This window comes from Phaseolus vulgaris, chromosome 2 (assembly GCF_051622355.1).
Source record: "Phaseolus vulgaris cultivar YP4 chromosome 2, ASM5162235v1, whole genome shotgun sequence".
In the NCBI taxonomy this organism is placed as follows: Eukaryota; Viridiplantae; Streptophyta; class Magnoliopsida; order Fabales; family Fabaceae; genus Phaseolus; species Phaseolus vulgaris.
In genome coordinates, this window is record NC_143499.1 from 34,928,336 (window position 1) to 34,954,589 (window position 26,254).

General features: G+C 28.6%; 4 protein-coding genes across 5 annotated transcripts; 3 read left to right on the forward strand and 1 right to left on the reverse strand.

Moving 5' to 3' along the window:
- The first annotated feature begins 4,212 nt into the window (after positions 1 to 4,212).
- On the forward strand, positions 4,213 to 5,233 carry LOC137809400 (floral homeotic protein AGAMOUS). The gene has a single exon (XM_068610518.2). It carries the CDS (start codon positions 4,219 to 4,221, stop codon positions 5,206 to 5,208), a length of 990 nt encoding a protein of 329 aa, XP_068466619.1. The 5' UTR covers positions 4,213 to 4,218; the 3' UTR covers positions 5,209 to 5,233.
- Positions 5,234 to 8,438: 3,205 nt separating this feature from the next.
- On the forward strand, positions 8,439 to 11,178 carry LOC137809401 (uncharacterized). The gene is made up of 2 exons (XM_068610519.1): positions 8,439 to 8,886; positions 10,550 to 11,178. Exons 1-2 carry the CDS (start codon positions 8,439 to 8,441, stop codon positions 11,176 to 11,178), a joined length of 1,077 nt encoding a protein of 358 aa, XP_068466620.1.
- A 3,867-nt stretch (positions 11,179 to 15,045) lies between these two features.
- LOC137811634 (putative ubiquitin-conjugating enzyme E2 38) lies at positions 15,046 to 19,643 on the forward strand. The gene is made up of 6 exons (XM_068613437.1): positions 15,046 to 15,676; positions 16,910 to 17,416; positions 17,682 to 17,745; positions 18,022 to 18,161; positions 18,236 to 18,547; positions 19,084 to 19,643. The coding sequence occupies exons 1-6, from the start codon at positions 15,620 to 15,622 to the stop codon at positions 19,417 to 19,419; spliced, it is 1,416 nt and encodes a 471-aa protein (XP_068469538.1). The 5' UTR covers positions 15,046 to 15,619; the 3' UTR covers positions 19,420 to 19,643.
- Positions 19,644 to 20,955: 1,312 nt separating this feature from the next.
- LOC137811635 (uncharacterized) lies at positions 20,956 to 23,415 on the reverse strand. 2 transcript variants are annotated; one of them, XM_068613438.2, is made up of 4 exons: positions 23,267 to 23,415; positions 22,510 to 22,605; positions 22,131 to 22,191; positions 20,956 to 21,228 (listed from the first exon to the last, which is right to left on the reverse strand). In XM_068613438.2, exons 2-4 carry the CDS (start codon positions 22,592 to 22,594, stop codon positions 21,216 to 21,218), a joined length of 159 nt encoding a protein of 52 aa, XP_068469539.1. In that variant the 5' UTR covers positions 22,595 to 22,605; positions 23,267 to 23,415; the 3' UTR covers positions 20,956 to 21,215. The 2 variants fall into 2 exon arrangements, with proteins under 2 accessions (XP_068469539.1, XP_068469540.1); XM_068613439.2 differs by having other exon boundaries at positions 22,510 to 22,623; positions 23,267 to 23,406.
- Positions 23,416 to 26,254: the final 2,839 nt, after the last annotated feature.

Consider the following 26,254-nt stretch of genomic DNA (forward strand, 5'->3'; position numbering starts at 1 on the left):
AGTGGGAAAGTTCTTCGTCCTCTTCCTGTTAGATGGGAATTTCCTTCACCAGGTTGGGTTAAAATTAACACGGATGGGGCTGCTAGGGGGTATCCTGGTCTTGCTTCTTGTGGAGGTATTTTTCGTGGGCGTATGGGAGAATTTATTGGTGCTTTTTCAGGGTTTCTTGAAGTTCAGACTGCTTTGGTTGCTGAATTTTATGGAGTTATACATGCTATGGAGGAAACTCAAAAGATGGGACTTACAAATGTTTGGCTTGAATGTGATTCGGTCTTGGTTTGTGCTGCGTTTACTGCTAGGACTAATGTTCCGTGGATGCTTCGTAATCGATGAAATTCTTGTCTTAATTACTGTGGGACAATCAGGTTTAGGGTTACTCATATTTTTCGGGAGGGGAATGCATGTGCTGATAAGTTGGCTAATTTAGGGTTCATTCATAGAGAATCATTTCATTGGTATAATAGACTTCCATCTAGTCTGTTCTTAGAATTCTTTATGAATAGGTATAGTCTACCTATGTATCGTTTTTGTTAACATGTGGGTTTTGGTCTAGTCCCCCCATATTTTTGTATTTTCTTTCTTTTTCTTTTTTTAATAATACTTTTTTCATGTGATGGCAGATGATTGTTGTTACTTGAGGTGTCAGCCTTGCTGAGAGGACAAGTTGCATTGTGATGCCTAACATGAGAACTTTTATAAAAAAAAAAGAAAAAAATGTAATTATTCACTAATAATTTATTTATTTGTTTAATAAAATAAATAATTAAATATATTTTTTAAAATAATTAAATAACTTCTCTTTTACATTTAATTATTTTTCAAATATATTAATATAGAATCAAATTTATTCTATTATCAATCAAATATACTAACACTTTATCTTTACTTTCACTAATTTTTCCTTCGATTCAAACAACCTTTTCACTTCTTTCTTTTTCTTTTTCTTTACCTTTTCCATCCTCCTTGATCTATTTTCAATTTCATTAAAATGTGAATAATTTTTCTTAAATTTTAGTAATATATACACAAATATTCAATTTCAATTTTAATATGATCAAATCACACAAATATTCTTTAAAAATTATTAAAATCATTCCATGTATCTTTTTCACGATCTATATTTTACTTGTTCAAAACTAAAATAATCTGTATGAATTTTAAATAAGCTGAACTGGTGAAATTGAGTCAGAATATAATCTGACTCGATTGTTGCTTATGCCTATGTTCGATTCACATTCAAAAAAATATTTTTCACATAAAAGAAATTTTCATATTTAAAAAAATCGCAGGTATGATTTATCAACTATTTTAAAAGCATTGTGATTATGATTTTGTAGTTTGTATAGGAATAAATTTACATATTAAAAATTAAAATTTTGAAATATCTTTATAAATTTATGAAATTTGAAACATTTTCGTGAACTTTCAGAAAACATTCAAAATAGCAATAGCCAAAAAAAAAAAACAAGATTCGTTGAAAGAAAAATAATTAAGTTTTCTCATTAAGAACTATGATCTTTACTATAAAAATATTGAAAATGAAATATATTAATTTAATTAAAATTTCGCATAAATAAGAAGAAGAATAAACTTATATTTGAGAGTATTATCCAAAACCAGTTTTGATATTGACGGAAAAAAATATTTGAATTGATTAAATATTACTACAAATAATAACCGACTTTTTAAATTTATCTATTTATAAATATGAATATTTATATATATATTTTTTATAAAAGTTTTTAGGTAAGATATTTTTATGCAATTTGACATCTCAGGTACTTAACAATAATCATTTGTCATCATATATCACATGGAAAAAGTATTACTAAAAAAAGAATACAAAAAAAATATTATGAAACTAGACCAAAACTCGTATATTTACAAAAACGATACATAAGTAAACTATACTTATTCATAAATAATTATAAGAACAAACTAGATGGAAGCCTATTATACCAATTAAATAATTCTTTATGAATAAATCTTAAATTAGTTAACTTTTTTTTTAAAATAAAAGCTTTTATGTTAGGCATCACTATGCAACTTAAGATCTTACTTACACTGACACCTCAAGTAACAACAATCATTTACCATCACATGAAAAAAGTATTATTAAATAAAAAAAATACAAAAATACGGGAGAACTAGACCAAAACTCATATGTTAACAAAAACGATATATACTTAAATTAGCTAGCTTATCAGCACACGCATTCCATTAAAAAAAGTATTTCTATTTCTTCATTCTGTTATTGTTTTAAATTATGAAGTCATTCTCAATTTAATTGATACTTTATTTTAAAATTTATACTATTATTATAATTATTTTATATTCATTTAACACTATGAAGAAAATCACATGTTATTCTCAATAATATTTTTATTTAATTTTAAATAATTGTAGAAAAGTATTGAATAAATATTTAAATGGAGGATGGTATAAATAAAAACATGTTTATCACTAAAAAAATAAATCTAAGACAGAAAAATTATACCAAAAAATTGATATAATTTTATTTGAAAGAGAAGAATGATATAATCAAACAATACCTACAAATTTTATACCAAAAAGGAAAGATTGATATAAATTTTTATTCGAAAGACAAGAATGATATATAATGAAATCCAACCTATTGTGATCTTGATTATAAGGAATTATTTTACAAAGAAAGACATCTTAATCAAATATAAACGTATTTTGTTGTTTTAAAAAAAAATCTAATTATCTTTAACCACACGGTATTTTTTTTGTATAGTCTAAAAAAACACCATTAGATCCTAAATCTAAGTAAAAGCTTAATTGAATAGTATAATTTTTATAAAAGATATTTTAAAATTCATATAACCAAATACACCTACTTACTTAGTTAAAAATACTTTTCTTATTAAATCTATTTTTTATGTAATTTAATTTCTCTACGTCGACTGAATTAAAATAATATATTTTATATTTATAGTTAAAAGTATGAAAATTCAATTGTCGCCTCATTTTTCCTAACAATAAATAAATTCATTTCTAAATGATACTAACTAAATTTTTTATTGATAATATTTTGAAAGTATAAGAAATTAACAATATATATATATATACACATATACATATATTTACATTTATGTATTTTTTATCAAATATTATATTGTTTATAACTTTGTTTTGAAAATAATTTTTGTTGATCCACTCATTAAATTATAATTTAATATTATTATGATAATTTATGTAAAAAATTGTTAAAATTAATAACAATAATAAAGATATAAAATAATTTTAATTTTTTAGTATATTTTGAAAAATATATTTTTATATTGATTTTGTTTTAATCAAAATAATATATAATTGAATTGAAAGAAATAATGGTGAATTTTGAAAAAATATGATTGAATTGAAAGATATTTAATGATACACGAGGACAATTTGTTATCTCACATATAAAGATGATTTTGTGAAGTAATAAAAGTTTTCATCAATATTATTTCTCAAAATTCACTTTGTTAATATATTTATTAGCCAATGTCAATGATTAGAATCATTCTAAATATTTTACTTACCAGATAAAGAAACCATGAATTAAGTTTAAAAGATTTAAGTCATGAAATGTATTTAATTTTTTATAAAGAAAATAATAAAAATGTATTTAATGTCCGGATTCTGCAATATAATGGTTTAGATTTTTGGAATTAATTAGGGATAATCTAACAGTAATCAAAAGCGATAAAAAAAAATGAATGATTAAAAAGGAAATTAAAATCTCGAATATTATATAATCACAGATTTGGACAGCCCTCATTGTGCTCTCATGCTATATATGTGTATGAACTGAAGAAAACCACAAAAGCTCAAGAGATAATACAAATCAGACTTTTGTCAAAAGGAAAACGATTACGCACAAACGGAAAAGGAAGATCAAAGAGGTATGAACATTTATATGTTAACGAAATAGTAATTTTTTTTGAATCATTAAATGTTAATGTTATTTATTTATGTTTTATGCATGTGTATGAAAACTTTGGTTTTATTGGATCGTTCTTGTTTTGTTTTATATCTTCAACTCAACACTGTCATCTGAAACGATTAACACCTTTGAAATTCTTGATGCAAAGAAACAGTTTTGAAGTTAAACAATTCTGTTGTTGCAGAATCTTATTGTATATTACTATTCGGGTATATAAGTTTTGTGTAGAACTAAAGGTTTGCAATCTTTATTGTATATAGCAGAAAATGGGGCGTGGAAGAATACCTATGGATCTGATTGAAAAAGAGAAGGCTCGAAAGACAACATTTCAAAAGAGAAAGAACGGATTGATGAAGAAAGTTTACGAGTTTTCGACTCTTTGTTCGGTGGATGTTGGTGTAATTATCTTTGCATCAAAGTTTCTTGATGAACCTGAAATATGGCCACAAGATCCAAGAAAGTTAAAATGTGTGATCGAGAAATATCTGAACACCACCAGTGATAGGCGTCCGAAGGTGTATGATGTGGAAGAGTATTTCAGTGAAAGGATGAAAAGGATTGAAGGTGATATTTCCAAAGTGCAGAAAGGGAAGATCCAGCTCATGTACCCAACCTGGGATGACTCTTACGATGCTCTTGGAGAGGAACAGTTGAGGATGTTTGTTAGCATTCTGGATTCTAAGCTTGATGTTTGTACTCAAAGGATGAATATGTTGAAGCAAGATTCAAACGGGAAAGCAATAGTAGAATTAGTCAAAGATGAAGCAGGTGTTCCCTACATGGCCCAAAATTTAGGTAGTCATCTCAATTTCATGCAGAACATGTCTCAGACACAGGTTTTCCCTCCTAATGATAACAGCCAAGTACCATTTTATCCATTTCATCTAAGCCAAAATGTACCTTCTTTGTTTCAACTGGGCCAAAACTTTAGGCAATTGATGGAAAAAAATGGAACTGTGGATTGGGGTAATCAAGTTGGTGCAAGTGATGATCACAAAATGGGTACACAACAGGAGAATGGATCAGACAAAAACCAAAACTCCTCATCATCATGTTATTACAATGGAAATATGCAAACAATGCAGGCATATAATAATGGTGCTTTGCAAACTCTTCCTTCTCAATTGCAGTTCGATGCAACATTCCAGACCCTGTCAAATCGACCAGGTCCACCACGGGGATTTGACCCTAATGGCTATGATGATTCAAATATGCTTCAACCTCAGTTTTTAAACTATATGCACAGGAGGAAGTAGGTCCCATTCATTCAAACATGTATGTTTTTTATTATAGTATAGTCTCTTCTGATTTTAGTTTTTTCTTCTTTTTTTTGGCTCTTCTTGCTTAAAAGAGTTACCACAATAATTTTGTATTTAGATTTTTTTGATTTGTTCGTTTGGAGAATTTTGGTACAATGATTATTGTAATTAAATTGTGTGAAATATGCAGAATGAATTCCTACATTTAAATCAGTGAGCAATATTTATTTTTAGACTGATTAGAAAGACATAATAACAAGTATTTGTTATTATTTTACTAATCATTTTCATCTTGAGTAATTCTGTGTATATTTGGATGTCACACAGGCATAAAGTTGTATTAGCTAATGTAATTAACACTTCTAGAATTTATTTTATTTTCAGCTAATTTTTTCTGTAGATTATTATATATAAAATTCCCAGGTAAAAAATTCACAGTGATATGTTGAAGGATAAATATTTTTTACAAAGTTAAAATTTTCAGAAATTTTAGCGAATTTTCTTATGAAAAATGTATAAGTTTCAACGAAATTTTCTATAAGATATTCAACAAAGTATTATTCCGGCAAGTCAAATCCAAAATAAAATTTGTAGAAAATTTCATAATAATTTTTAATCAGTCGTAATTTTTTTTCATTGAAGTAATAGTAAAATTTGATTAAGTTTTTCTAATTTTTTATTATTTCTTCATTCCTTCATCTATTTTTTGCATTTTTTTCATGAATTAAGAATAATTTATTTTTTTAATTTACTAACCTAAGTTTATAAGTTATTTAGATTAACTAGCTAGTATGTATGCAAACTTATCTTTAAGATGTAATTAAAAACAAATTAGAAAGAGACATGAAAAATAAAGAATATAATTAAAGATTACAAAGAAAGTAAAAGAGTAAATGTATGTTTTTAAAAAATATGTAAAAACAAGGGATTTGATGGTGTTTTACACCGTGATAATTTGCGAGTTCTAGAACACAAAAATTATAAAGTTTCTTTGATACTGTAATAGTAAAAAATAAGTTCTCTATAACCGTTTTTTTATTTTTATTTTTTATCAAATTCTGTAGTTACCAAACATGATGTAGTCTTGAACTTATTTGGATTAATATATGCGAATATATTTGTTGGTTATTTTTAATTAAGTATTTAATTATAATTGAATATATGCGTGGTTATTTGTCCTTATTATTAGAGGGTTAAAAAAATCTATAAATAATACATATGAATCACATTGGTAATACTTAATTTTATTTGTTCTATTCTTGATAAAAAAAAACTTATGATGAATTTTTTTTTGAAGGTGCACCTATAACACTCTAGAAAATAACATCTAACTATTACAATACAAGTTCTACATATTTCTATACAAGCATAAAGTTTTTCAAAACATTCCTAATACATGATTAGGACATATAAAAATACAAATATTTACAATATAAGTTTCAAAATCAACACCCTAAAGCTCTTCAGATCCTCAAACACCTGCTTGTGTACGTAGTACAGTCATCACAGTTCAAACAAAATAAGAAAAGCAAGGGTAAGCTAGTGAAAATAGAATTTTATAATATACACAATTAAATCAAAAGAGAAAACCAAGTTACATGGTCAATTTCTCAAATTATTCAATCCTCTTCAAATCTCAACAATAAAACAATCACATAGATCTCACATGGATCTACACATTCAGAATATTCAACAAACAATGTCTTCCGGAAGACCCGTATTAAGTAAGTCCTACCAGAGACTTACACCTGATCCAAAGATTACCAGCGAATCCAATAGAAAGGATCAGGATAAGTTCAATACAACCCAAGCCGTGCATGAACTCCCCCATCAGCTTCTCACAGTGCGCATGAACTCCCCTATCAGTTTCTCACCACCTGATATCTTAGTCTATGTGACTTAGATCATCAATGAAGCTCGGAGATCTCTGTTACTACATAGGCATCAATACTTAATACACAACAAACATCAGTCCATATATTATCCCAAATGTATGAATTCAATTTCATACCATTTCATCATACAATATCATTGCAAACACGATCTACAACATTCAAAAAACGTAATTAACATAAAAAAAACAACATTTAAATATTAAACCATCAAAATATAATATTTTTACAAATTTAAATAATATATAAAATAAAATCTAATATATAAATACACAACATTCCTGCAAGAAAAAATTGAATATTGGGATCACATTCCTTCCGCATTCAGATCTTCTATCCTAGGGTGTTATTAAAAATTAAATTTTGTTTCTCTTACTTCAATTGCTTGCTTTCCAAGCAACTTTTAGAATTTTATTTCCCACAGGATAAACTTCAAGATTTACGGGCCTAATGCAAATTATTCAAATAGAATAAAAATTCAGTATATAATAGAATAAGTTGAGAGGATTAAACTTCTCAACTGACCCCACCAAGATTGATGACGTGTTCCTTAACTTGCCAGCTACAACGTGATCCGATCAGAGATTCTAAAATAGATGAAGATCGGGAGAGAAAATTAAGAGAGAGAAAAAAAAGAGAATATGAAGAGAGAGTGAAAGAAGGAAATGGCACTGTGAAGGAGTCCGGCTTCTGTTTTTGTTTTTAAGAAAAGTTACGTTGTTACATACCTATTTTGAATCATTAATTTAAAATTCATAAATAAAATATTAAAAAACCTGGAAGTAAGAAATTTCTCTCTTTCACAGCTTAGAAGTAGGGTGACAAAGTAGCACAAGTGGGTTTGAGTTTAAAGACCTTATAAGGTTTCTTTTTTCTTCTTAATAAACTGTCCATAAGAATGATTCTTTTTTTATTTTTTTCTCTCTCCACAATAATTGCATAACAAAAGTAAAATCAGTTTATTACTTTTAATTATTTTTTTTCAAGAACCCATATTCCTTTTTATGGTGTAACCAAAACAAATATTTCATTTTATGATTATATAGAAATAATTTGTTTCAAATAAAGGAAAATCTCTACAGTTTAAATAATAAATAAATGAAGGTTACAACTATTTGTGTTTTTCTATATAGGAAGCTGGAACTGTTAACAAAATTTGCACTCCGTGAATTTCCTCCCATTTGTGAATGCTCCAAACAAAGAAAACAATCAGGTTGATATTATGTGATTCACACAAAAAATTAATGATTCATTTTCACTTACCTTAGCAGTTGGAAAGGATAAAAACATATAGGTAATGAATGTTTCACATGTGAGAAAGAAGACATCAAGAGAATGTCAGAGGTTTGGCATGTTCTGAAGAAATCACTTCATTGCAAATCTCATTCATCAGAAGTTCATGATCCGCAGGAAAGTAGAAGAGATGAGAGAAAGAAACATTCTAAGAGTGTGAGAGATGAGAGAAATAAGAGACAGTCAGAAAACCAAGTTAGCCATGAAATTTTCTTTGATAGATCAAGTGGTGAGATTAAGATTTGTCCATGTTATCCTAGTTCTCAAGGCCATGAAGATGGGAATGGTATAGAAGAGCCTCCTTCTGCAACAATACTTTCATCAAAAACACTTTGTGTTGATTGTGATGAATGTCATGTTTTCTCAAAGAAAAAGGTGGTCAAAGATTCTAATCATCATCCCCCAATATCAACACGTCATCGTCAACGTGAAGACAAAATCAAATCTAGTCACACTGTTGAACAACAAGAAAATGCCCATCTACATTCAGGTAAGATCACTACTTTTTCTAGGAAAATTAATGAGTTTGAAGTGTTTATAAATATATTACACTAGTTTGACGATTTAATAATATAGTTTTATGTGTGAATATTTGGAACATTTGGAGATATTCATGTGATTTTTGGGACTTTACAGAGGGTTTTGAACTCGTGAGAATGTATCCGGTTTAGGTTTCTTAGTTTTGGGTGAAAAAGGAAATTATGGTTCACCAAAGTAAAAGGCTTCTCCTTCATTTAAACATGGATTTGACCAGTTCTAGATTTGTCGTAATTTCTATCTGTAATAGTATATTTTGTTTTCTTTTAGATTTTTCATTGTATGTGTTTCTGCTGAGTTTTTTTTTTTCCATAACTCATTATGTTGTACCAACACTAAAGATGAAAGAGCACCAAATTTTTGTAAACTATTAAAATTGCAAATGAGTAAAATTATTTTCGAATATTTATATTTTACTAGTTAATTACTTGTTTATTTTTTTATTTAATTACAAAAGAAATTAAGTTTGGAATTAAATTTGATTTTTTAAGTGTGTATAGGGACGACAAAGTAGGTTGGATTTGACAAACCGATCCACTAGCTCGTCTCATTTAGGTAGAGTGAATCAAACTTTTGAACCCGTTAGTTCGTATTGACTCGGCTGGCTTATCCACTAACTTACCCTTTTTTTTATTTTTAACACTTTCAGAGAGAAATCTTATGATTTTGGAATTAAAATTGTTGGTGATAATATTTTATATAAAACTTTATTTACATTAATTTTTTATATATCATTTGATTCGTTGAAGGATTGTTAACATTTTTTTAATTAGAATATTAAAGTTTGATTTCATTTTATTGTTCTTTCTTGCATTTTTATTATCGAAAAAGTTGTATCAATGACTACAACTAAATTAATAGATCCAAAATAAATAAAAAAGTTAAAAAGTGACACAAGGAATTATCAATTTCAGTCCATACAACCTTACCATGTCAACCCCAGCTGCTTTTAACGAGTTAACATATTGAGCTAAAAAAAAGTCCCAAGTGGCATGTTTTGGCATTGTTATGAAAATTTTAATTGAATTGTTTTTAGTGATTTTATTTATAAAAAATGATTATGAAGATTTTATTAATTTATTATTTTATATGTTGCTTATGGAAATATGTGCGTTAAAATTTGTTGACAAAACTCTAAGAATTTAATTTGAATTTTTTTTAACAGTCAATAAGTTATAATTATTTACTCAATAAATTGTGAAAAACTAATATTTTAATTTTTTTTAATTCACATGATAAACTTATTTTTTCTATTTATATAGCAATCTTTTATAATATTGTTTAATTTATCATTTCAATATATTTATAATTTCCTCATATTTCTCGCTTATCTTTACGTATCCTTTTCCTTGTAAGTACAAAAGACTCTGCAACATTAAATTATAAATAACAAAAATTATTTTGAAAATCCACATTTTTTCTTAATTCCATTTACCAACTCTGTGTATTAATAAAATATTAAATTAAATTATTAAATTAAATATTAATAAAAGTTATTGTAATTAAGATAGTCGTATAAATTTTGATAGATGTGAAAGTATGAGTACCTTGCAAATATAATAATTTGTCTGCAAAGAAGTATATATATACTAAAGTTTAACATGGAATTCTTTCAGTGATCCAACTTGAGAGAGAAGATTCCTCTAGCAAGATCATCGAACAAATATGTGAAGGTAACTTTATGGAAAATAAAGAAGAACAAATTGAATGTGTTCTGAGAGTCCAAAGCAAGAAAGAAACGTTTGCATGGTATGAGGAATGTAGGGAAATGGTAAGGGTGAAAGCAGAAAGGGTAGAAAAGGAGCACCCGAGATGCATTGTTGATGGAAATGAGGTATTGAGATTTCATGGCACAACAGTAGCATGTTCCATTGCTTCAAATCATTCTTCTTCTACCCTTTGCACTTTAGACCAATGTGGAGTGTGTCAAATTCTCAAGCATGGTTTTTCCTCCAACCAACAATCATTTCATGGTGCACTTGGGGTTTGCACCACTTCTACCAGTGGAAAAGCCATTCATTCAATTTCTTCATCCAACAACAAATCTGCCCTCAGAAAATGTGTAATCCTGTGCAGAGTAATTGCTGGGAGAATCCATAATCCTCTACAAGAGATTAAGGAAATGTCTGATCCAGGGTTTGATTCTTTGGTAAAGAAAATGAGAGACCTCTCAGAGATTGAAGAACTCATTGTTTTCAACCCTAGAGCTGTGCTTCCTTGCTTTCTGGTAATCTACAAAATCTGAATAAGTTCTACAAGCTATCTTTATTCCTTCTCTGAACACTTCCCTTTCAACAGAAGCATATACATGGTTTCTCACCACCCACTCAAACCTTATATATATCTCACTATGCTCTCTCTCTCTCTCTATATATACTCAAACCAATGGGCTTCTAACATTTTTTTGTTGTGTATCCATCACCAACTTCTTCTATCTATTGTTAAAGATAAATTTTACTTTCAAAATTACATATTAGAAAACTTCACTTACAAATATGATTTCATCAATATAATTCTAAAATTACTCTATTTTAATAAAATATTATTTCTTTTTTAATTATAATTTGGTACAGAATTATCAACATATCATCACTCATTTGTTAAATTATATTATATCAAAAAGTTATGAAAAATCTTATTTCTTATATATTGTCTAATGATCCTTTCATTTTATTCGAGATAACTTATTATTAGATTTCTAAAACTCTTGCAAAATTTGAAAAAGAAAGATAAATAAGACCAAAAAAATATGATAATAATAAATAAATAAAAATGATAAGAAAAAGTTATTATTATTACCAGATGAAAATCATTAAATAAAAATTAATTGTAAAGACCAAAATAATTAGTTACTACTTGACTAAATTAGAGACAATTTTATAAACTAAAAAAATTATAGGTATCTAAAGTAGTTTCTATTATTAATAAAAATTTATAAAATAGTTTATAAATTGGTATCTAACAATTAGCTACCAAGGTTTTAACTACTTACTACTTTATATTCTAAGTTAATCTCTATTAGTTTTTTGGAGACTAATTTAAAATTTAAAATATTAGTAGCTAGCTAATTTAGATACCAATTTAGAAATTATTTCATAAATTTATTCATAATAGAAACCATTTTAGTTACGAATAATATTTTAGTCTTTAAAATAGTATTTAATTTAGTCAATATATTAAAAAAAATTAAATTAATTTTTATTTAGTAATTTTTTGTAGTGCCACGTTGGAGCAAAGCTTCCTTAGTCGAAATGGAGTAATTTTTGGGCATAGGGAGGAATTGTCGTTTTTTAGGCAAAACTTCCTTAATCGTGTCTTTTGAAATGCATTGTGTGTGTTTTCGGGGATAATTGTTAATTTTTAAGCAAGAGTTTCCTCGGTCGAGTGTTGTGTGTGCATTCGAGAGGGATTATTAATTTTTAAGCAAGACCTGCCTCATAATGGTGTTCGATATTTCATTATAATTGAAAACTTCCTAAATGTGTTGAGGTCACAACAACATGAGAGAGACTCAACTTGTTGACAATACTCCGACAATCAAGTCAATAAGAGCATACAATATATCAGTGTAATATGTATGAATAGAATAATACTTATCTTACTTTTTGGGGTCATGCTCTATATATATAGTTTTTTGGTTGATCTCCTCCCATTTATCTTTTTTCACCAGAATAATATCACAAAAGATTTAAATAATAACAATAACTTTTATGTTCATAATAATATCACAACAAATTTAAATAATAACAATCACTTTTCCGATTACCTCACATCGGGAAAATAACTGATTAAGATCATATCGGTCATATAACCGATATAACTTGGACGATACACAACCTCCTAGCCTTGAGTCGAGCGAGCTAGGCGATGAGATTTTAGTCAATGTTCACATGAAAAAATCTTTGCATCAGAAGTAATTAAACCATGTGTTGTGTACTGTCCAGATATGTAGTAGTTTCGTCATATCGATCAAGACAACCAAGAATCATTTATAACATTTCACTTTAAAAGTAATTATCCATCTATACTAAAATAACCAAAGGAAATGAGACACCAAATATATTTGCCATAAAAGAGAAATTAAAGGGAGATATTCAAATTTTCTTTTGAAAGATAGAAAAAGGAAAAATATATCAAGAATAAGAAGTGGAAGAGAGGAAAATAACTAAAAGTTAGATGGATAACTAACAAATTTGGAGAAATAGATATGGATTAAAATATTTAATTTTACTCATAAATCTTATTCTAAATTAGATTTATATCTAGAATAGGTTTTGATCTTAGATTTTAAATTTTTATTCATGGAACTCTTTGTTAGATAATTTTGACTTTTATAAAATTCTTGAATGAAACTTGATATTAGCTTTTCATGAATTGGATAGTATTGTTAGCTTGATTTTGTTTTAAACTTGATTGGTTGGAAAATTGTATCCCTAGAGTAGTACCCCTATTAATCTTATTAATCCTAGGAAGACCTTAATTCACTTAGACATATCAAAATATTTGTGTAGTACGAGTTTTTATAGTTTTTCTTTTAGTTTTTGTTAATGTGAAGTCATGAGCTGCTAAAAACCTAATTGTTAGAAGATGATGTAGTTATCTGACTCCATTAATTTATGTTCTCCTTTTAAACATTATTTGGTAAATCATTTTAACTTTGTTCACACTTGTTTGACCTAGTTAACCAAATCATGATTTTATAATTTTAATTGCAAAAATCATTTCTAGAAATTAATATATTGATAAAAATTACAGTATAACCTACAACTAGAAACAAGGATAAAAACTATCAAACTCCTCGTCCTTAGTTCTTTAATATGGTTGTTTGACAAAGTCCATCAAAGAATAATGTTCTTTCTTAAATGATCTAGAAATTTTCTTATTGAGGAATTGAGTTAAAATTATTTGTAATTAAACTTGTTGACATGAAGAAGAATGAATTATACGGGAAAGAAAAATAAATCAATCTTCAACTACTCTGTCAATCCGTCATTCTTTAACTTTGTCACTTTTAAAGAGAAATCTCATACTTTTGAAATTAAAATTGGTATGGTCAGTATTTTATATACAACTTTATTTACATTAACTTTTTTATATATCATTTGATTAATTAGACTATTGTTGATATTTACTTTATTTTGTTAGATATTAAATCTTATTTGATTAAAATATAAAAGTTTGATTTAATTTTATTATTCTTTCTTACATTTTTATTGTCCAAAAAGTGATATCAATTTCCAAAACACAAAAATCACAAAAAAGGAAAAATTAAAAAGTGGCAGACCATCCCATTAGTCTGTCAACGCACTTTATGATGGGACAAATTACCAATTTAAGACCATATAACCTTAGTGGATCAATCTTCTAGTCGGTTTTGACAGGTGAGTGATGAGTTAGGTCAAAATGGATACTCATTTGCCACTCCTAACTATAATAGAGTAGTGTTAGTTTAATAATAAAAATATGATTTGTAATATATTATAATTTTGATTTTTTTATGTAATACAATATTTTATTTAAATCTAAAATAATTATTTATAACCATATTATACTAATATAAATAAATAAATGATAATTTAAAGGAAATTGTTACGTAATTATATATTTAAATTAGAGTATTATCATACTAACTTATCACTATTTATAAAAAATTCAATCATTTGAAAATACTACCCTTATATGTAATTTTTTTTACTATATAAATATTTGCCACCAAGATTTGAGTACTATATTTTTAAAAAAGAAAACATAATCATGAATATTAATTATTTTTTTTATTATAATTAAATATAGATTTTATTAGGTGTGCATTTAACTTATTATATTTTTTTAAGGAAACAAGGTACACATATTTTTTTCATATATAGTTGAATCTTATTTATAGAAAACTATAAATTACAAATGATAGAAATAAGTGATAAAAATGCTAATTAAATTCAAACTAAATATAAATAATAAATGACAAAAACTACTAATTAAATCTCAACTAATTAAACTCTAACTAATTAAATTTCATTTTTTACTAATTAAATTTTAACAATCCAACAATAGTATTAATCAAATTTCCAAAATTTTAGAATATAACAATGCCTTCCCAGAACAATATTCTTGTGCTCAAGAATGCAACTAGGATATTTCTTCAAATCATAGTAGAACTCCCAAAGTTGCATCTTGAGGAAGTTGATGATTCCATTTGAACTTGATTATCCTGCATGCAGGTAAATCAATTTTTGAAAAAACTGTAGATCCTGCTAATGCATCCGGTAAATCATCAACTAAGGAAACGAGAAATTTGTTGTTGACTGTGCCTTTCTTATAATTTAAATTCGTTATTTTTTCTAAACAATAGGTACAATTTAATTTTCTTATTCATAATTTAAATTATTTATCATAAATATAAACATATGATTTATACATTGAAAAACTATCTATTATAAAATTGAGTATATAGAAAAAGATTTATTTTTCTTAACATTTTAGCATTTTTTTATAAACCTAAAAGAACATTTATATGTTTTTCCTAAACCTAAACAAACATTTGTTCTGTACAAGTATACTAGTAATATCTATAGTAGTTGGTACTATTATAAGCCCTTTTCTGGGAGTGTTGGAGTGGCTTTTCGTTTGCACTTGGGTGGTACCTCTCTCTGCTCCTGTTGTGGGGGATCAGTTTAGCCTTTGATTCTATGGATCTTCACGAAAACCCCCAGAATTCTGGGATGAAGAAACGAAAGCCGGAGCAGGTACCACCTTATAACAATTCTCCTAAAAAAGATTCTTTTTTTTTTTCATATTTTTTGTTTGTTTGGAATTTGGTGCAATCGTTTGTATCAGTCATGTTTGTCTTGATTAGATTACGGGTAAAGTTTTGTTTTTTTATGGGCTTATGATCTTCTTCCTTGATCGTTGGAATTTTATAAACTCGCGCTTTTTCGTGTTCCTTCTGATGAAATATGTTTTTTTATACCCTCTTTTTCTTTTTGTTTTCTCCTGGTTTGATTTTTTGTTGTTTTACGTTTCACGTTATGGCTCATCGGGTGTGTTGAAACAATTGAAACATGGCCGTTAAATTTGTAGCGAAATTAACTAATGTGGGGGTGGGTGGGACAATGCTTAAAATGCCATAAAACTTCCTTTTCTAAGGATTCGACCATCAGCCTATCACCTTTGAAAATAGCCAAAAGACTGACTTGGAAACGTGTTTGTTAGTGCTTTTGATTTTGGAGTATGGAAGTATCTGTTAAATTTTGTTATTATATTTATATTACTGCTATGAAAAAGCATGAACCCTGTCTTTTGTTTGAGGGCCACTTACACATGCCTGCACATTCTGGGTATGATCCTATACTGAACAACTAGTTGGTACATGGTTGTGGTTTAGAAATGATTCTGGGTATGATCCTATACTGAACAACTAGTTGATCCTATACTGAACCCCTAAAATTAGTGAGTTTGATAAGCACTCAAGCACTAGGGAACACCCCTTAAAGCTAGATATCAAGGGAGGAGAACCAATCTGCAAACTTCACAGAACATCCCATACTACTCAATGCGAGACTTAAGCACCTTATAATATACCTAAGTCCCTATCACAGTTGAGTTCATAGCCTCTATCAATATCTGTGGCTGAATCTTAAGTATGCCTGCAGTTTAGTAATAGTGTTCTTACATCCTGCAACATAGGCAGAGATCTTATGACATGGGGGCTTACTAATTTTTACATTGATGCAAAGTTACTTCCTGTGTCAATCCTGCATATCATATTGTGCTATTCCAAAATGATGGGTTATTTTTGACGTGATTGTGGTTGGAAGAGAAAACATTTATTGGGTGAAAAAGGGTGTGTGTGTGTGGCTGGGGGGATAATGAACAGGGTGAAATATGTGGCAGTGTAAAACTATTAAGTTATCCTGACTCTTTTGCTTGGTGATGAGCCCACGTGCTTAGCATGACCTTTGACTTTTAATCATTTGCAGGATGATGCTTTGATCAGTGATCATGGAAATTCTATGAGTGTAGGAGAGTCATCTGGGAGTGGTGATCTCTGCAAGAGTTCTACCTCGGGATCACTGAATTCAAACAATCAAAATGGTTCCACTTCTGACATTTCATGTCCAGAAGATGAGGATATGATTGATGATGATGCAGATATGATTGATGATGATGATGCAGATGAAGATGCTGATTATGCTTTTGGTTACAATGATGATATTTATGAAGATGATTATTCAAGTATGCAGGATCAATTTGACAGTGTGGATTTACCTCCTGGGGTGGAGGCATCCCTGCCTTGGTTGAAGGACATTTCTTCTAGTGAATGCAAGCAAGCTGTTGCCTTTCCCCGTACAGAATCTAGTTCGAAGGGAAAGGTGGATGAAACTAATGATACGGTCATGCAGAAGTTTCAACAATTCAAGCAATTTGATACTGTTGATTCTTTTCCTGATCATCACTATGATAAGGAGGGAACTTCAGAGTCACAGGTGATAAATATTGGGAAACTATTTTTGAATGATAGGTTGCATATGCAGGACATATATTTTTAGAGTTATGAACTAATGATACATGAACATCTCATAACTCCAAACACATTCACAGTAAATATTTCTCTCTATCTCTCTCTTCCTATCATATAATATCATCTATCATTCATACACTTCTCTTTTTATCTCTCTAGGTGTCTACCCACTATTTCCCATACTTTTAATCAACTGATGGAATAGAATATTGCTTTTTAAAATGATACAGAAACCTAAAAATTGGGCCAAAAAGATCCAGGAGGAATGGAAAATTTTAGAGGAAAATCTGCCTGGTAAAATCTCTTTCTCTCTGTAGCAAAGATATTCTTTATCCTTTATATGCAAGATGATATTTGTTACTGTTGTGGCTTTGTCTAGAAATATGTTATTTGAAGTGTCTTCCTATTGCATTTTTTTCTATCCAGTTTTTTTAAATAACAATTGCCATCCTTAAAATCTATTTTGGGAGAAAGGTAAATCATCGTTTAACTTGTTTTCTTATAATCCATCCTTTTACCATTGTGGTGAAATCAAAACTATTCTTTATGATAATTTGCTTTCATTTTCAGACACAATCTTTGTGAGAGTTAGTGAATCAAAGATGGAGCTTCTAAGGGTTGTCATCATTGGACCTCAAGGCACCCCATATCATGATGGTCTTTTCTTTTTTGATTGCCTCTTTCCTTCTTGCTATCCTGCAGTTCCACCGGTATGTATCATCAATGTTTCACTTGTCTGGTGTCTTGTGCTGTGTATTATGTAAACTCATATTGTCTTCTGCAGAAAGTTCACTACCACTCAGGTGGCCTAAGACTAAATCCAAATTTATATCAATGTGGAAAAGTCTGCCTTAGTCTTTTGGGAACTTGGCATGGTAAGAATAGTGAGAACTGGATTACAGAAAAATCAACCATGCTACAAGTATTGGTTTCAATACAAGCTCTAATTCTAAACGAGAAGCCTTTCTTTAATGAGCCTGGATATATATCAACATATCCTGGTGCGGAGGGGCAAAGAAGATCTAAGGAGTACAATGAGAATACATTTATTTTATCCTTGAAGACAATGATGTATACCCTGCGTAAACCTCCAAAGGTCTGTAAACTAGAACAATATCTGATTCTGCATTATTGGGGTAGCTTCTGTCTTGATAGTTTGATATCTTAAGGGCTGTTTGTTTTGAGAAAATATTTTCTGTTTTAATTTTTATATTTTCATTTTTTATTAAAAAATGTTACCTTGTTTCCGTTTTGCTTAATTGTTTTCAAAGTTTATACAAGAGTGATACCAGAAAATTGGACGGGGACGATTGTGTAGGATGGTAAGGAAGAGACAAAACTTGGTTCTGGGGTGGGTTGGGGGGAGGGGTGTCATGAAGAAAACATAAAATTAAAACTACTGGGCAGGAAAAAAATGTTGAGGATACCACAGGAGCAGAAAAAGTAATGCAGAATATTTCTGAATTCTCACTTTCCAACCTGTTTCATTGCTTTTGCTGACCATTGGTCATTTGTAGCTTACTCTGCTATTTTCTTGAACACACTCAAACACCTGAATGTGATGTGTGTGGAGGCTGAAAACTGTCTAAATCATAATGGATCTCATGTATCTTTACCTTTCTTGTGGTGCAGCCCTTTGAGGATTTTGTTGCAGGGCATTTCCGAAACCGAGCATATTTCCTGCTGACAGCATGTAAATCATACGTGGAGGGGGCTCCGGTTGGGTCGGTTGTACATAATCTAGTTCCAAGTATTAGTTCTACAACTGCGGCTAACGGCCAAAAGGAATTCCAGTCAGCTGTGAGTAGGATGATGAATACTCTTATTGCATTTTTCACCAAAAATGGCTCCACAGACTGTGATGAGTTTCGATCTCTTGAGATTTATAACTTGTCTTCTGTGGCTACTGCAAACTTAGAGGTTTACAAGATAGAGTCTTCTGGCACAACAACATTGACCCAGGTGTGAATGTCCTTAGTATTTATTTATGCTGAGAATGGAGTGTAGTAGTGGATACCTTTTTCTCATACTTTTTGTGGTGATTTTTATGGCCCACATGACCACCCTCGTTGCTGATTATATAACCCCTAGTTGTAAAGATTTACATCCTAGTCTCTAGCTTTCCAAACATGGTTATTTATTTCTTATAATTTGCATGTTTCTTTAATAAAATGTCAATAGTTTTGAGATTATCTTGTGGAGTGGATGGTATATTTCCCAAATTTTCATTCTCGGTTGGTTGGTTGGACATCACACCAAAATCCTCTGTAAAGCATTGGATGGTATATATATATTATGATCAAATGTGCAATTCTTCTTTCTAAAACAGTAGGTTTTTTTTTTTTTTTTTTTTTCATTTTTCTGTCTATTTCTTCAAAAGTATTTGGTTGTTATTGTTTTTCTAAGTTATTTTCTCAATGATACCTCTATACAGTTATGAGTAAATTTTTTGAAAATGGAAATTGGTACTAAATATGTTTCGTCCTTTATATTTAATTGAGGTGTATTTCGAATTTAACTACTGTTTATGTAAGCAATTTTTTTCGAGAGTCTAGTTGATCTTAATTGAGAGAAGTATGAGTTATTGTAAATTCCGTATTCAATTTCTATGGAGAAAAAAATTATTAAAATTTTATTGTGTCTGCTTTGTTTATTTATTTTTACTACAAATTATATGTATCTTTTGGTATTGGTAACCCATCGGAATATAAACACAGCGTGTTTATTACTTATCATGCAAGGGAAGTAAAATGATTTAGATTTTACTTTAACTAAATGATTTTCCTAGAACTCTAAGACATCAATAATTTATTAAAAGATAGTGTATATTGAAGAATGAGTTGTGGGTTGGCTCACACCAAGCAAAAAATTGAAGGACGATCAGATACGTGAGTCAAACACCTTACTTGGTGGTGAGTTTTTTAATCAAGAGGGTTTAAACATTGGAATTAGCTTTAATTGCTTTTTTTCTATATGAACACGCACGCATTATGGTTAGAAACTTATAAATGTTTGTACGAGTAATCGTAGATTTTAATGATAAAATCTCCGTTATTTTTAACTGTTCGAATTCAAATTCAGCTACAATTTGAACATCCTTTAAAGATAGAAGTTAAAAATTCCGAGTACATTCTTAAAATGAAGAACCTTTAAAGAAGAAAAAGTAATAATATATGAAGATCCTTGGATTCATTTCATTAGAAATATAAAATGGTTAAACATGTTTTTTTTTTCTTGTACTATAACAAGTTTAAACTAGAGGTTTTTCAGTTTGACGTAGAAGAAAGAAAAACATATTTAATCTAAATATAAATTAAATCCATCTTAGAAAATATAAAAAGCTTAAACATAGTTAAATCAATAGACCAACTTGGGTCTAATTTGATCTTACTATGCTTTAATCATTGTCTCCAAATGTTAAAGATGTTATTTTTAATTACACTCCCACTTTTTATTTTGGTTGGGTATCACGTAACAGTTCACAGTTTCCACAATTCAAAAGTCTAAACGAACATTTCCAATAATAATTATTACAATGTAAAGAATATCAAACGGCATCCATACAAGCTTATAAGTAAAGAAATGTTCAAATAAGAATCATGACGGTGTATAGTTGGCATGAAAAGAAGCTTTAAGAAATTCTAAGTGAAGCTATATCAAGATATTCCCTAGTCAGCTATACCAAATACACCGCTGCAACTAATTTAAACTGCCACCAAGTAACAATCTACATTTGCTTCCTCACGTGAGAATGGATTTGTTTCTTAGCAAACATACCTGACATTAAAAAGTATAAAGTTTAGACAGGGAGAAAAGGCCAGATTGACACAGTAATATCAATCACAACATGCACAGATATTCCCTACCAATTGAGAGCTATAATAATAAGGTTGAATTTCCATGCTGGTCTAAACAGTGCCATTGAAGAAACTACCACAATTTGCACTATATGTAGCTTTCCTTGATCAATAGATTAATTGAAGACCTTGAGCATTATATTTTAAATCAGTAAATGGGAGTGAACATGTAATTCCACATTTAATTGCATATTCAGAATTGGTAATAGGGCCAGATTGGATGCTAAGATATGCTCTCATAATAGGATATTTCAGCACTGCACTAGAAAGTATTTACATCAATTGGATTCCAATGATATAAACATATAATCTCCCCATGGAAGGGCTCTGCTTATTGTGGCTTGGATCTCTAATTTACAACTATAGCAGTGAAGGAAGTTGGTGGAAAGGTGTCAACTTAGTTTGAGTTTTTGACCAATGGTTATCATCTGATCATTGTAGAAACTTGTAAATGTGTTATAACTTATACATACATCTATGCTTTTTCCAAAATTTAACATATAGCCTGTAGTATGGTTGATAGAGACAAATGAAGGAATTAGTTTAGTAAGACGATATTGGTTAAGCGTTTTTGCTTTTCAAAAAAATGTTAATGAATACTGAAATGCCATAGTGTGCTATTTGCTACCTGCATGTCAAGTATTCTCTGCAGAGATATGTATTCCAAAATAACAAGAATTCGTGCAATTACCAGAGCTAATAACAAACTATGTATGTATATATATCATTATATTCCACTAAACAACCTGCATGTTAAGAAATGGCCAAACGCAATTTATGTCACTAATTAAGAGATTGATGAGAAGGGAAGAGATGCACTACCTCTTGAAGAACCGAGTAGCATATCGAAGGACGAAACACATTAATACAATCACCAAAATATCTGCAAAAGCTTAGGAAATCCAACTAGCAGTACCATAGCAGACATGACAGCATATGAATTTAAGAAATCCCTTAACTCTTGGTCATAGTTTCAGTTGTCTTTCTAACCAAAATACGTAAACCACTATTGCTTACACTACCTTAGAAGTACGTGGAACACAAGTTTCCAACAATTGATGAATCCCAGTTGCATATTTTAAAGAAAACCAACACATAAGTATCTAAAAGTGATAAAAAATTTGCATTTCAGGAGAATAACAAAGAAAAAGAAAAACGAAAGAGTTGAAATCCATTTAAAAGATAGTGTAATAAAGGATACTGAAAGTACAACGCTCCCACCAATCCAACATATAGAGCCCAAAAGTCACATTGTAAAGGTAGATCTTGCGCTGAATCCAATTCATCTCTTCCTCAGCTGCACAAACAAATTTTCCTTTCTGGATCAATCAGAATCAAGACAAAAAGCTCCAAAAATCATCATATAAAATATTTGAAATTGTTGTTATCATGCTCAAGAAACACATAAGCATTGACTACAAAATAAGCAATTTATAGTAATCAAGCTCGAACAGTGCACTAATCATGGCTACAAAATAAGCAATTTATAGTAATAAATGGATACTAATTTTTCTATAAAGTAAAATATTACTGCATTAAAGAAACTCGTCTTTAATAATTAAAAGTCCAAAAGGAGCACAAGGAAAAAAGATACTCAAAAAACGAAGTAAAAAAAATGAAACAGTCAATTTAGAAATGGCTTTGGAACCTAAAACTTTTCATAGAAAACAGGGGTGCGAAAATACACCTCAAAACGCAAAACGTCCGTCGCATATAGTATTCTGAACCAATCGCACCCTAACAAACACCCCAAGCACCCCATTTATTTCAACCCAGGAACCGTGCAATTTCAAATCTAAGAACAATAACGAGATAACATACTCATCAACACAAGCATCAAACTCCTTACGAAGATTAACTAACAAATCTAACAAAATGGTCCAAAACGATAAGAATAACGAGGAAGTGAAATCGAGATGTTCGTTATAAGAATAGATTTTGGGATCAACGTTGGTTACCTTGAGATAATAGATCAAGAGACGAAGTTGGGTGCGATTGCGGTGGCTTTTGGGAATGGGACAGACAGCAAGAGGTCGACCACGACCACCACGGTAATCTCGGCGACAAGGAAAGAGAAGTACGTAGGAAACTCACAAATGGTAACAATTTTTATGTTTTTTTTATACAACTATATTGTTTTTTTGAATTTGTTTTGCATTGTTTGGAGGCCCTATTACTGATGTATTAAATTAAACCAACAAAATTGGCCCTTTATCTAATAAAAGTAGGATTGTGATTTGATTTCTATATTTTATAAAATTTGTAATTTAGTTTTTTTTCAATTTTAAAATATTTTCAAAAAAGGTAATTTTAGTTCCTATTTTTTTTTAAATTAATCAGTTATTTTAATTATCTATAATTTCATTTAATATTTCATTTTTAAAATATTTTACTACGTAACTTAGAGTAGAAAATATATAATTCGTAGAAGAAACTCTAAATAAAATTTTCGATAAAAAAATAAAAGTTAAAAAAGTGATTAATAATGGACCTAGATATCATTACTGAAAATTTTAATTTTCATATTAATATTATTAATATATAATTAGGTATTTTATTTATATTATCAATGTATAATTTTCATTTAATGTGATTAATATTATTTCAATATATATTTTTTTGGGTGTCAAAAATAAAAGAAGATGACAAATAATTAGATATACAAATACTATAATGACAATATAAAAATGTTATAAAAAAGTTATATATATATATAAATATATATATATATATATAAATATATATATATATATATAACTTTCTATACATAATTAGTTTGTTATGTATAATTAGGTATTTTATTTATATTATCAATGTATAATTTTCATTTAATGTGATTAATATTATTTCAATATATTTTTTTTTGGGTGTCAAAAATAAAAGAAGATGACAAATAATTAGATATACAAATACTATAATGACAATATAAAAATGTTATAAAAAAGTTATATATTTATATATATATATATATAACTTTCTATACATAATTAGTTTGTTATGTGCATTAAAAAAAAGTAAAAGAGGTCTATATATATTTTGTTTGCTTGAAAGACTAGACAATTAAATATTAGATAATTTATGAATAAGTGACAAATATCTCAGGAGTTAGATGAATAAGTGATGATTTTAAAGTAATATTAAATGTCTAGAAGATTGTTTAATTTTAAAAAGTAGTTTTTAGACATATAAATAATCTACCTTAACCTATCTTTTAAGTAATGTATGCTCATTTTAGTGTATTTTAGTGTGGTAACAATAAAAAATATAGCTATTTAAATAAAGTTTAATTTTTTCCTTAACAAAATAATATGTATGCTCATTTTAGTGTATTTTAGTGTGGTAACAATAAAAAATATAGCTATTTAAATAAAGTTTAATTTTTTCCTTAACAAAATAATATAAAAGTAAAGTACATCTTAAAGTTAAACATTTCTAATAAAAAGATTTGACAAAAAAATAATTTGGAAATATTGGGTCACAAATTTTTTTTTTACACATATAAATAGAAGCTTGTTACGCTTATGAAAAGTTGATGAATTGACAATTGAGATATGACGGAAAAACTGTTTAAACTTGCATATTCTTTCAAAGTTTATGAGTTATTAGATAAATCTTCTTCTAGACTTAGAAAAAACAATTAGAAGATGACTTAGTCAATTTTGCTTATGAAAAAGTGACAAATCTATAAAGTTAGATGATTTATATGAACAAATGACTCTAAAGCAACATTAAATAACTTAAAGATTGTCTACCTTAAAGAACAACGTCACAACTTTAAAACTAGATCCTAACATATGCATAATCTATGTGTTTATTTCAATATGATCGCATAGATGCTTAGCTAAAACTTGTATTTTTTTTCACAACAAAGGAGTATAATAGTGAAGTATTAATATAAAGTAAATCTCTCATGAAAACTTTGACATAAAGAGCAATGCAAAGACATTAGGTCACAACAAATCTTTTTATGATGCCTATACATAGAAGTTCTTCATTATTGACAATTTAGAAGCTTAGATAAAACTTGTCTTTATCTCAACAAATGAGTAAAATAAAAAAATTGTTATCATAAAGTAAACATCTCTGATGGAAAATTTTGACACAAAGGACAATGCAAAAGTATTAGGTCGCAACAATTTTTTTTGTGATACTTATAAATAAAAGCTCGTCATGCACATTAAATAATTGATTAATTAACGAAAATTAGACAATGAAAATTTGCTTAACATGCATACACTTTCATATTCTTTCAATTTTTCAAATATTTTTAGTGTAGATAAATAATATTTAAGATAACTTAGTGAATGAGATATTTTACTTGTAAATCTTTCACATGAAGTTATCTTTTAGAAGATGACTTAAGAAATTCTTACTTGTAAAGAAGAGAGGAGGGATGCATGAATAATTACAAGACCTTGATATTGATGTACAACTCCAATACAACATTAAACACCTAGAAGATAATGCACTCTTAAAGAACACTATCATAACATTCAAAGAAGATCTTGACACTCACAACCTACCCTTGAGCGATTTATGCTTATTTTAGTGAGAACAATACATGCAACATAATTACTTAGATAAAACTTGTCATTTTCCTTAATAAAGAAGTATAAAGTGAAGTGTAAGTATAAAATCAAACATAGGAAGTTCTAACACAAGGGTTAAAATAAATCTTTTTGTGATTACTAGAAATAAAAATTCTCCAAGCACATAAAAGAATTGATGATGAAAAGGGAATTACATAACTTCTTAACATGCATATACTTACACATTTTTTCAAAGCTTCTAAGTGATTAGATAAATTGTCTTCTAAACGACGTAGTAAAAGAGAGTTCTTACTAGTAGATTCTTGATGTATGTGAAATTATCTCTTAAAAGACGACTTAGTAAATTCTTACTTGTGAAGAAGCAATAGATGCATGAAGAGTTAGGTGACCATGATA

Bases quoted from the DNA above. Each gene is read 5' to 3' on its own strand.
- LOC137809400 (XM_068610518.2), top strand. From the start codon at position 4,219: ATGGGGCGTGGAAGAATACCTATGGATCTGATTGAAAAAGAGAAGGCT.
- LOC137809401 (XM_068610519.1), top strand. From the start codon at position 8,439: ATGTCAGAGGTTTGGCATGTTCTGAAGAAATCACTTCATTGCAAATCT. The intron at 8,887-10,549 runs GTAAGATCACTA...GAATTCTTTCAG, and splicing joins AAATGCCCATCTACATTCAG to TGATCCAACTTGAGAGAGAA.
- LOC137811634 (XM_068613437.1), top strand. From the start codon at position 15,620: ATGGATCTTCACGAAAACCCCCAGAATTCTGGGATGAAGAAACGAAAG. The intron at 17,417-17,681 runs GTGATAAATATT...AAAATGATACAG, and splicing joins AGGGAACTTCAGAGTCACAG to AAACCTAAAAATTGGGCCAA. The intron at 18,548-19,083 runs GTCTGTAAACTA...CTTGTGGTGCAG, and splicing joins CCCTGCGTAAACCTCCAAAG to CCCTTTGAGGATTTTGTTGC.
- LOC137811635 (XM_068613438.2), bottom strand. From the start codon at position 22,594: ATGAATTGGATTCAGCGCAAGATCTACCTTTACAATGTGACTTTTGGG. The intron at 22,192-22,509 runs GTATCCTTTATT...AAGCTTTTGCAG, and splicing joins GTGGGAGCGTTGTACTTTCA to ATATTTTGGTGATTGTATTA.